The 11831-nt window shown below is 34.5% G+C and overlaps 2 protein-coding genes across 2 annotated transcripts; one reads left to right on the top strand and one right to left on the bottom strand.

Annotated features, from left to right (window-relative positions):
- The first annotated feature begins 496 nt into the window (after positions 1-496).
- On the top strand, positions 497-6639 carry LOC105126277 (uncharacterized). The gene is made up of 9 exons (XM_011027096.1): positions 497-880; positions 982-1173; positions 1397-1565; positions 1633-2081; positions 4247-4282; positions 4765-5019; positions 5102-5293; positions 5477-5645; positions 6011-6639. Exons 1-9 carry the CDS (start codon positions 653-655, stop codon positions 6466-6468), a joined length of 2148 nt encoding a protein of 715 aa, XP_011025398.1. The 5' UTR covers positions 497-652; the 3' UTR covers positions 6469-6639.
- Positions 6640-8637: 1998 nt separating this feature from the next.
- Positions 8638-10157, bottom strand: LOC105126138 (peroxidase A2-like). Its single transcript, XM_011026897.1, has 4 exons — positions 9898-10157; positions 9599-9796; positions 9326-9494; positions 8638-9236 (listed from the first exon to the last, which is right to left on the bottom strand). Exons 1-4 carry the CDS (start codon positions 10120-10122, stop codon positions 8773-8775), a joined length of 1056 nt encoding a protein of 351 aa, XP_011025199.1. The 5' UTR covers positions 10123-10157; the 3' UTR covers positions 8638-8772.
- Positions 10158-11831: the final 1674 nt, after the last annotated feature.

Below are 11831 nucleotides of genomic sequence, written 5' to 3'. Positions count from 1 at the left end.
TAAAAAAAAAAGAAGACACTTTGACCAATCAGATATGACTTTATCTGTGTAGCATGTTGCAATAGCCATCTCTTATATTTATAATAATTACTATATAGCGTGTTGTGCAATATAATTTTATATAAGAAAAATACAATATTTCCTAAACTACAACACATTTCATAGTAGTGGAAGTCACACTTCAACCACTCATATCCTAAAAAAAAATAACATTTATAATTTATAAATACATTATAAATTTTTTCAAAATAAAAAGTAGTATGTTTGGAAGCTCCTATCAAAATATTAACATAATTCAACACTGAACTAGCTGGAAAGTTTAGAGAATGAATACAGACTTCTCAACTCTCTTCTTCCTTCTTTCTCCTGTGCTCTCTTGGCAAGGCATTCTGCCAGCACTGTGCACTTAAGATCCTTCCTCTCTTATTTATTTCAATTGTGTGGTGGTTCATTATCACATGATGTAGGACCACGTAATACAATATACACTTGCTCTTATCATCAAATCAACGAAGTCTTTCGTCGTCATCAATAATCATATCACTTCTGCGATGTGGGCACATTTTGTGTACGATTTTATTGCTCCTTAACTCCATTCCCCAGCATCACTGGTTTATTAACCGCTAGACACAGTGCCTTTTTTGTTTTCAAAATGATGGTTGATAAAGCAATACATCCGTTAGTTGCTTCTCTTTTTCTTGTAATCTGGTTTGGAGGATCACTTCCCTATGCCTATGCTCAGCTGAGTCCCACTTTTTACGATGAAACATGCCCTAATGTGAACAACATCATTCGTGGAGTCCTTGTTCAGGCTTTGTACACAGATCCCAGGATTGGAGCCAGCCTCACTCGACTTCATTTCCATGATTGTTTTGTTAATGTAACCATCTTTATAACTAATTACGTTCTTTTTCTAACATTGCTAGATAATCAAACATGTTGTTTCTTGAACTTCAAGTGTTAATTACTAGCTTCGTTCAGGGTTGTGATGGATCGATCCTTTTGGACAACACTGATACTATAGAGAGTGAGAAAGAAGCTGCTCCAAATAATAATACAGTAAGGGGTTTTGATGTTGTTGATGACATGAAGGCTGCAGTAGAGAATGCTTGTCCTGGGATCGTATCCTGTGCTGATATTCTCGCCATTGCAGCTGAAGAGTCTGTTTGTTTGGTATGTTAATGATTTCCCTTGCCTGTAACTATTCTCAAACTTTATTGAATTTAAAGAAAGAGTAGAAGGCAAGGAGATTTTTTTTTTTGTGGAATTATGGACTACTAATATGCTAATTTCTTTGAACCTAAAACTGAAAATGTGCTAATCCATGTGTCTTTGCTGCAGCTTCTTGTTTTTGGATACATTGTTGTTTGCTTCTTAAATTAATGTTTGATCACAGGCAGGAGGACCCTCATGGACAGTTCCTTTGGGAAGAAGAGACAGCTTAATAGCAAATAGAAGTGGTGCTAATTCTGCCCTTCCGTCTCCCTTCGCGAGCCTTGATGTTCTCAAATCCAAGTTTGCAGACGTGGGCCTCAACACCAGTAGTGACCTGGTTGCCCTTTCAGGTATGTCTTTATTAGTATTCTGATCCATTTATGTCTTTTTGTAAGGTTTGACATGCATATTTTTCAGGTGCTCACACATTTGGAAGGGCTCAATGTTCAAGTTTCAATCTTAGATTGTATAATTTTAGTGGCAGTGGCAATCCTGATCCAACACTGAACACAACCTATCTAGCAGAACTTCAACAATTATGTCCTCAATCTGGAAATGAGAGTGTTGTAACATATCTTGATTCCACTACACCTGATACTTTCGATGGCAACTATTTCTCCAATCTTCAAACCAATGAAGGCCTGCTTCGTAGTGATCAAGAGTTGTTTTCTACTACAGGTGCCGATACCATTGACATTGTCAACAATTTTAGTAGTAACCAGACTGCATTCTTTGAAAGCTTTGTGGTGTCCATGATTAGAATGGGGAATATTAGCCCCTTAACCGGGACAGATGGAGAGATCAGATTGAATTGCAGAAGAGTCAACGACAAATCAACCGGATCAAATGCTCTTCTGGCTAGCTCAATTTAAATGAGAAGACAAGATTGAGATCAAATAAATGTCTATATGGCATGCTGCTAGCTAGCATCTTGGAAAGAAAAAGCTACATGAAGCAAGCCGGAGGCATACTTTTATGTATCTATATATGGTCCTCTATTTCAGTTTATGCATGCTGCTTCCAAATCTGTGTCTGCTCCAATTCAGCTTTGAGAGACATTGTTTGAGTTGTAGATGCTCCGCTACTAAATAATGTTAAATGCTACCTAATGCATTCTCACTTGTCATCATGGATCTTCAAACCATGACCTTAAAAGTGATTCTGCCATTTCCACTTTGACATCCAAATACATACTTCCGAGATATTAAAATTACGTTTTTGAATTTGAAATGTTCAATATCAAGAGAGAGAGAGAGACGGAGAAGATAAGGAAGGATTGGCCCTGAACTGACACAGACAAGCGCCCAATTTATTGCATCACTTAAAATAAGGCCATCTACCAAAATATAAAGGTAGACCTCAGATTAATGCCCCAACTTTTAATAATTTACGTTCAGCCTCTCAGGTCTTGATTAAGCTATCAATTTTCGTAATTGGGTTCTTAAAGTTGTAGATGTTCCTTAATTGAACCCCCTGTTTATGTTTTTAATTTATTACTTACGTCTAACTTGCACATATTATGCATGGGAAGATTTTAAAAGACAGACCAAATTGAGAAACGTATGATAGAATGGTGATCCAATTAAGAAAATTAATATTCAGATACTATACTGACATGCAGTTCCTAGTTAGGGGGACTAACTCTGAGCTATTCCCAAATATAAATAAACATGACTTCAAAAAAAAAAAAGCATTTATATACACACCTTAGCATGTTATCCGTGATTTGAGGCTTACATTTTGCTGGATTTTAATTAAAAAAAAAACAAAAAACATTTAACTTGGTGTGATTTTGTTACAAAGTTCGGCTAATTAGCAATCTGGCTAACAGGTCAAAATTCATTGATTTTTTTTATTTTTTTAAATGATATTATTTTATTTGCTACCAAACCTATAACCCGGTTTTGTTTTAGGTAAGATTTAAAAAATATAATTATCCATGATTTCTTACATTTCTACCTTTAACTTTAGTATGCAAATGGAAATACAGAATTTTCTGTTATGGGTGGATATATAAACCTCCCAGATTGCGATTCATTCATCTCAACATAGCCACTAGCAAACCCCCGTTTGTAAATGAATTCCTTTTTTTTTAAATGAGCAGATAGGTTCTTATTTTTAAAAATGAACATAGTAATTCATGTCAGATGAAATGCATCGCCAGCAATGAATTTTCTTCTCCAGATTCCAGTGCAAGAAAACGTGTAAATTAAATGGCCTAAAATTACACATTTACATTACTCTCCTCCCTCCAATCCTTCATGACATTGTTGATATTAATTCTTATATAGATAAGGTCAAGTTTCTTAATTTATATGGATGGTCCCTTTGAGGTTGGCAAAAGCCAACACGAGTATGAACTTGATAATATCCTGGTAGGCTTTGTTATGTGACTAGGAAAACATCATCATCATAAAAGCACCATCATCTTCTCTATGAACCAATGCCAATTTGGACATTGCATCTCTCTCTCTCTCTCTCTCTCTCTGCCTTAGTCAAACGCAAGAATTTGCTTACGTACATTCACGCTTGCATTAAAAGAAGAAGAAGAAGAAGAAGAATTAATTCTTTCACTGGATATATATCAAGCTTCCTCTGAAAGCACCAAGTAAAACGTGGATTCCATGGTGCCTAGAATTATTTTTAGAGAGTCGCAAAGTTTAGAAGCCCTATTCTTGCTCCAAGAAATATATTATTCCTTGTCTATATATATATATATAGAATAATACTTGTCGCCTAAGTTTGGAAGAAAATGTTCAATGTAATAGGAGAGAAAAAAAAGTATTTCCGTGAGACTAGCTATTAATATTCACTCCCTGATGAGAGGCACCGAGACCCATCATGTTTTACAATTGTAAATAGATACGAAAATACTTTTTTTTCTTTTTTCCACCTTCTTTTCACGGTTTCTCTCACTTTCTTACATCAATTTCTCTTTATGAAATAACTATTAACAAGTACTCGAGAATCAACATAAAATTTCCCCATGTAGTGATGCTTTTTTCCCCTTAAGTTATGTACTTTCATGTAGACATGTAGAATTCCATTCGTAAAAGCTATGGATAAGGTAAGTTACTAATTATAATGAAACAATGAAATGCTTGGCCTCTTGTCATTAATGTGATGAGATAATTGACTAACGAAACCTTATCTCGAATTAAAAAAAAAATGAAGGAAACAAGAAGTCATGTATTAGATATAATTAAATGAAAAGGTCTACATGTTTGAATCAATAGCTTCTTATAGGAATCCAAATGGCATATATTCCACAAACACAGCTTATTTTAAACCATAGTCATGCGATTAAAACATTTTTAAGTTGATTTAATTACTTACTATCCAAGGAACCTAATTGCTGACAGACGACAACAATATTCTATCACCCAGCCATATCCATCCCCACATACGTAACGCATCCATGTTATCAGGACTGTGACTATAAATTAATTAAATATGTTTAGTTCTATTCTATGGTAATTGTAGGCAGCGTGTCATAGCTTCCAAACCTCTTTGCAACTCTATAAATTAGAACTTCTATGAATCCTCATTCAAGCGGTGAACACTGAAAACATCATTTGTATACAAGAGAAAATGAAGCTTTCCAAACTTATGGTTGTAGCTTTATTCTATGCATTTTTGGTTGGAGGGCCATTAGCCTATGGTCAGCTTACTCCAACATTTTATGATGAAACATGTCCATCTGTGATCAGCATTATCCGTGGAGTCATTGCAGAGACCTTGATTTTCGATCCCCGGATCGGTGCTAGCCTCATTAGGCTTCACTTCCATGACTGTTTTGTTCATGTAAGTTGAACTATGTATTTTGCTGACCATGATATTCTAGCAAAACATTTAAATAGTCCTGACAAGTTGATTTATTTTGCAGGGTTGTGATGGATCTATTTTGTTGGACAAAACTGCTACTATAGACACCGAAAAGGAAGCTTTTGCTAACAATAATTCTGCAAGAGGCTTTGATGTTGTTGATATAATGAAGGAAAGGTTGGAGGGTGTTTGTCCCGGTACTGTGTCCTGTGCTGATATACTAGCCATCGCAGCTGAAGAATCGGTTGTCTTGGTATGCTATCATCACAATTGATTTCATACGAATTCGAAATCAATTGCTCTTTAATTTTAATATTTTTACATTTTGAAACTTAAGTGGCAAGCAAATTAAGGCAAAGGGAACTGAAATCTCAATTCACATAGATCATTTGTATTTTTATAGCCTTTATTTTAACCTTCTTTATGGTTACTGCAGGCAGGAGGTCCATGGTGGCCAATTCCATTAGGAAGAAGAGACAGTCTAACAGCAAACAGAACTGCTGCTAATGCTTTCATCCCAGGTCCCCGTGACACCCTTGAGCGTCTCAGATCCAGATTTACGGTTGTTGGCCTCAACAACAATACCGATCTGGTAGCACTATCTGGTAACAATTGTTTTTTCCCTTCTTCTTGAGAAACATGATCACACAATATTAATCTAAAATGCATTGTACTGAATGCGCGTCTCGTCAAACTAACTACACGTTTTCATAATTTATATGTTTTTAGTGGTAAAAGAACCAATCCAATTCAAAATTTTAAACTGTCATGTTATATTCTAAAAAGATGTTACTTTCTACTACATTCAAGTGAAAGATTCCTTGGTTATTTAAATTATGATACCAAATCAAAAACTAATTCAATCTGAGGCTACAAAAAAATTTATATATTGCTCTCTACAACTCATCATAAGAAAATTATTTATATCATTATTATTTCTTTGATGAAATTTTGGTGCTTTTATTCTTAGGTGCTCACACATTTGGACGAGCTCAATGTAGAACTTTCATTGATCGACTGTACAACTTCAACAACACTGGCCTTCCTGACCCAACATTGGACACCACTTCCCTAGCAACACTTCAGCAATTATGTCCCCAAGGAGGAAATGGGACTGTGCTAGCTGATCTTGATCCCACAACACCTGATTGCTTTGACAATAACTATTTCTCCAATCTTCAAGCTAATAAAGGCCTACTTCAGAGTGATCAAGAACTGTTTTCGACTCCTGGGGCTGATGATATCATTGAACTTGTTAACATATTCAGTACTGATGAAACAGCTTTCTTCGAAAGCTTTGTTGAGTCCATGATAAGAATGGGGAATCTTAGTCCTTTGACAGGGACAGAAGGTGAGATCAGATTGAACTGCAGAGTAGTCAATGCAAACTTGGCTGGAAAAGATAGTGCGCTTGTTAGCTCAGTTTGAAAGCCAGACTATGCCAAGAAAAAATTGAAAATAACCTCATGTATATGTATGTGTGTAATAAAAATAACTTTGATGGAAATGAAATGTAATACTTAAAATTCAGAATAAATATTGAAGTTACAGCTTGGTCTATTTGCCTGGCTGAGCACTCTTCAATGGAATTTCTTTGAACAGGCGTCTGAGAGGCTCAAATTTATTAATATAAATACGTCAATTATACGGCAAGAAGAGAGCACTGCATTTTAAATTGGAATGAGATTGTTACGAAAATACATCGTACTACTTTGGGGGATCTTAGTGAAAGTAACATGGTGTTTTAGGATAAAGATCCGAAATGAAATAATGTTTTCCATCTTATTCCTGAGAAATTGGCTCTTTAGTTAAAGTCTATAAACAATAAAAAAAACTTTTATACCTAGATGTATATAAATCCTAAAGATACCTTACAGTGAACAAATTAGATTTTTAAGAGTCATTTTTTAAGTTTGTTAGTTTGTTATCAAGCTGTCCTTTTTTATCTCTCTTTCTTTTTCTTGTCTATGCACACAATCATAACTTGTTCTTTTTTAGCTAGTCAAGTTCTTTTAGCACTAGATTTATATAAAATCTTGATTATTACCGCACAAAAAAATACTAATATAAATATGTTTTTAACATCAATGATCCAATTTAGTGTTTGGAAAATTCTAGCGTGAGGCTTGATCTATACTTTCTTGTTTTTTTAGCTAGAATATATAATTTATGAGGAACAAGATAATCTTTATTGATGGAATTGTGATATTCAAAGACAGTTTCTCCTTAATTCTTTATCGATTATCAAATTAGCTTAAATCTATAGAGAAGTTCTTCATAATTATTAGCACTGCTTTAATTATGGACCTGAAGGTATTATAGATTAGTCTAACACCAAATCAAAGCTTTAAATGTGGCGTATCAGCTCCTTCAATCCTAATGATTTTTTTTTGTTATGCATCTGCTGGCTTTCTTTTTCTTTCTTTTTGTGTTTGTTTTCTGTTTTTATAATTCTCTTTTCTTTTCTTTTTTTTTTCTTTAATGTATCTTGTTTTTTAATATCTTTTGTTAACCCTTTTAATATATCGATTTCTTTTTAAAATATAAATACTTTTTTAACTAGTTTAGGGATTACTTCATTTTCAATAATGAGCATTCATGATACATCTTAAAACTCTTTGACCAAGTAAGAGATCAACTACTCATTTCTAATGTTCTAAGATCTCTCTACATTTTATATTTAGTTTCTGTTTTGTTTGGTAGGGAGGCAAGGTGTGGTTAGAATTATATTTTGTTTTAATTATAATTTTGAAAGTATTTGATTAATCAATATATATATATAATAATTTTTCGCATGAATTCCACTGGAAACCCTCTTAAAACCTTAATTATGAAAAATCTATTATTTATAGCATTTTTTAAACCTATTTTTTTAAAACTATAATTATAAAAACTACTATAATATCAAATACACGTAGCATCAAGCTGGTCTTCTGAACTTTGAAACACAACTGTAATATATCCTATGTCCTAATTAAACGTACAATGTTTGTGTGTCTATATACAAAGCCTTGTGGAAATGGTTTCCAGAAGATGTATATAACATTGGTATGACAAGTTATTGTTCCCTTGTAGGTGAACAATGACCTACATAGGGGGAAATTTTGAATACCTCTCTTGTTTGAATGATAATTTATTATATACATGGAAGCTTGGCAGCTTATCATCATTAAAAAAAAAAAACAAAGGAAACAATTTTACAAACCTCATGTATGGTGATCACCTGCCATATTCATCACCATCTAACTTAAAAAATAAAATGATTTCATGGCTCAAATGTAATATATTACCATTTAGCTTCCAAAGCTCTTTGTCTCTCTATAAATTAGAACTACGTACAATGAACTAAATTAAACCTTCAATTTTGGATAGTCATACAATTGAAACCGTGTTTAAATGACAACAATAATAATGTTCAGTACTTTATTTATCCCACCTGCTATATGCATTATCACCTAATATATTAAAATAAGATGTAAAATGTCAACCCTCAAAAACTAATTTTACAAATAACTTGTGATCATGTGGAGTGTTTGTTATTGTTTTTAAAGGGTATGTGTTGATCTCCAACAATTAGCATCAAATCTCGAATTTATTTATAAGAGGGAAATATACGTTTTCGATACGAGAAACGGCAACCTAAGAGGGAGTATCAATAGCATTTTCCATCATACTGATGAATTTTATGACACAATACATACATGCATACATACATACATGTGTGTGTGTGTATTAAATTGAACTAACAAGCATAATATTTTGTCCAGTTGAATTTCCATTAACTACACGGCAGTCCAATCTGATTTCCCCTTGTGTTCCTGTCAAAAGGCTGAGATTCCCCATTCTTATCATGGAAACGACAAAGCTTTCAAAGAAAGCTGTTTCATTTGCACTAAAGTTGTTGACAATGTCAACGGTATCTGCCCCAGGAGTCGAAAACAGTAGTTGATCACTCCCAAGTAGGCCTTGGCCAACTAGCAGATTGGAGAAATAGTTACTATCAAAACCATCAGGTGTTTTAGGATCAAGATCAGCAAGCACACTCCCATTCCCATTACAAGGGCACAAGTCCCGGAGTGTTGCTAAATAAGTTGTGTTCAATGTATTATCTGGTGGAGGATTAGTACTGCAATCACTCAAATTATACAACCGGTTTGTGAAAAATTGACATTGAGACCGTCCGAATGTGTGAGCACCTGTCAAGACAAGAGACGTGAAAATGTCAGCAAACATTTTTCTGTTTTTCTTCTCTCTAGGAAGGGGAATATATAATAGTAGTCGTTACCAGATAGAGCAACCAGATCAGTATTGTTATTCAGGCCAACAGCAGTGAACTTGGCTTTGATTTCATCAAGGGTCTCAAAGGGGGACGGAAGGGAAAGATTTGCTAGAGCCCGGTTCGCTGTTGTTCCATCTCTCCTTCCTAGTGGAACTGCCCATGAGGGACCTCCAGCCTATAACCATACATAGGGTAGTCTAGATTAATATAGTACATGCAGTACAAAAACATACACATAAATTGAGGTTACGATCAATTTTCTTCTCCATTTTAACATACCAAAACGACAGATTCTTCAGCTGCAATTGCGAGAATATCAGCACATGAAACTATGCCAGGACAATTTTCAGAGCTCTCCAATCTGGCTTTCATTCTATCAATAACATCAAAACCTCTTGCAGAGTTGTTGTTTGGCAAAGCTTCCTTCTCACTCTCAATTGTATCAGTATTGTCCAACAAAATCGATGCATCACAACCCTGTCCAACAAAATCGATGAATCAAAATCTCAACTCTCTTTTTTTTTTATAAGAAAGCAGAGAAATGGAGACACAAAAATGAAAGATCATAGCAAATTTACATCAACAAAGCAGTCATGGAAGTGAAGCCTAATGAGGCTGGCCCCGATCCGAGCATCGGATAACAAGGTATCTTCAATGATTTCACGTATGATGCTGGTCACATTCGGACACGTTTCATCATAAAATGTTGGAGCAAGCTGACCATAAGCTAATAATGGTGCTACTCCTGCCAAAAACGCATAGAACAAAGCTACAAACATAACTTTAGAAAGATGCATTTTCATTAGCTACGTACTTTCTCCTACAACAATGTTTTAAATTTCAGTGCTCGCAACTTATATGGCCATGGAAGCTCATTGGAGTTCCAATTTATAGAGCAACAAATATCTTCTTTTTTTTTTTAGCCTGACATGACATGTTGTTAATGTTAGGTGGTGATGAATATGGCAGGTGGGGTAAGCAGATTATTCAACACCGGTATTGCTGTCGCTGTATAACTAACCTCGGATTATAGCAAGTAATTCTATTTAAATATGGTTTCAATTGTATAATCATCCAAGATTATATGGTTTATTGTAGTTCATCGTAGCACTTAGTGTGAAGCCAGCCACCAGCCACCCAAGTAGGGACAGCCATCCACAATAATTATAGGCACCAATTTGATGCCATTTACAGCACCAACTGGTGCCACTTGCTTTGCTTTTGTTTTTTTTGTAAGATAAAAGCAATGATGGAAATTAATCTTATAAAATTATAAGGTATTTGTGAGAGAATAAATGAGGTGTTTTCTCCTATTAATAGAGAGATTTCAGTTGTTCTCTTATTAATAAAGAGAGATTGTAATTCTCACATTACTTAGTAAAATCCTTCTATATTTGCCCATGGATGTAACCTAATTTGGGTGAACCACATAAATTTTTATATGTCATTTCTCATTTTATCATGTCCATTACCTTTTGTCTTGTCGAGTTTGCATGTCAATTTCTTAACAGTGGTATCAGAGCCAGATTGGTTGGTGTTGTCAATACATAAAAGTTATTTATATATACAATTCACGTCTACTACACTATTTACCTATACGGTACTGCTCACATACGTTATTGTTGGCATATATAGAAAGTCAGTGCAGTGATTAAATACAGTCTAGAAAGTTCTGCCTAAGGATATTGAGTTTTAAACGGGACCGTTTGTGACCCCTCTAATCTTTTCTAGGAACTTACTCAGTAACTATTATTCACACGATACTATTTCTGTATATATTGCAGATCAATGAAACAGTGATAGTTGAATAGATCTTGGTGAATACAATGACAACAGAGTATAAGATTAAAAGGTTTAATGAGAGCAATTTCTCACTGTGGAAAATGAGAATTAAAGCAATCTTAAGGAAAAAAATTGCTTGGCAGCAATTGGGGATTGGCCTGCGAAGATCATTGATAATGCAAAATAGAATGAGATGGATGGCAATGCTATTGCTAACATACATTTAGCATTAGCCGATGAAGTATTATCAAGTATGGCGGAGAAGAAAACAACTAAAGAGATATGAGAGACTCTAACAAAGCTATACGAGTCCATGTTTTTGCACAATAAGATTTTATTAAAGCGGAGATTTTATACCTTTTGAATGGCAGAAACCACGTCAATGACTGACCACATCAACACAATAAGAACTATATTTTCACAACTCACTACATTGAGTCAGCAAATAGAGGAAAATAAACGTGCAAAGCTTTTACTTCAAAGTTTTCCTGATTCGTATGATTAGTTCATTATCAACTTGACCAATAATATCCTCTCAGACTATTTAGTCTTCGATGATATTGCAGCTGTTATCTTGGAAGAAGAAAATAGGCGTAAAAAAAAGACAGAAATAGTTCAAACCAAGCAAAGACATTGTTAGTGTCAAGAGGAAAATTAACAGAGCATGGCACCAATGGGAGTACAAGGTAGGGGAGGTCCAAATCAAGAAGTAAGAAGACTGTGAAATGCT

The sequence above is a fragment of the Populus euphratica genome, unplaced genomic scaffold, assembly GCF_000495115.2.
Source record: "Populus euphratica unplaced genomic scaffold, PopEup_1.0 scaffold75.1, whole genome shotgun sequence".
Lineage (NCBI taxonomy): Eukaryota > Viridiplantae > Streptophyta > Magnoliopsida > Malpighiales > Salicaceae > Populus > Populus euphratica.
This window is presented reverse-complemented; position numbering and strand designations above follow the sequence as displayed.

Excerpts from the sequence above, each read along its gene's own strand:
- LOC105126277 (XM_011027096.1), top strand. The coding sequence starts at position 653 with ATGATGGTTGATAAAGCAATACATCCGTTAGTTGCTTCTCTTTTTCTT. Across the intron at positions 2,082-4,246 it reads ATGCTCTTCTGGCTAGCTCA|ACATGTAGAATTCCATTCGT; the intron begins ATTTAAATGAGA and ends ACTTTCATGTAG. Across the intron at positions 5,646-6,010 it reads CGATCTGGTAGCACTATCTG|GTGCTCACACATTTGGACGA; the intron begins GTAACAATTGTT and ends TTTTATTCTTAG.
- LOC105126138 (XM_011026897.1), bottom strand. The coding sequence starts at position 10,122 with ATGAAAATGCATCTTTCTAAAGTTATGTTTGTAGCTTTGTTCTATGCG. Across the intron at positions 9,797-9,897 it reads TCCATGACTGCTTTGTTGAT|GGTTGTGATGCATCGATTTT; the intron begins GTAAATTTGCTA and ends TTTGTTGGACAG. Across the intron at positions 9,495-9,598 it reads CTGAAGAATCTGTCGTTTTG|GCTGGAGGTCCCTCATGGGC; the intron begins GTATGTTAAAAT and ends GTATGGTTATAG.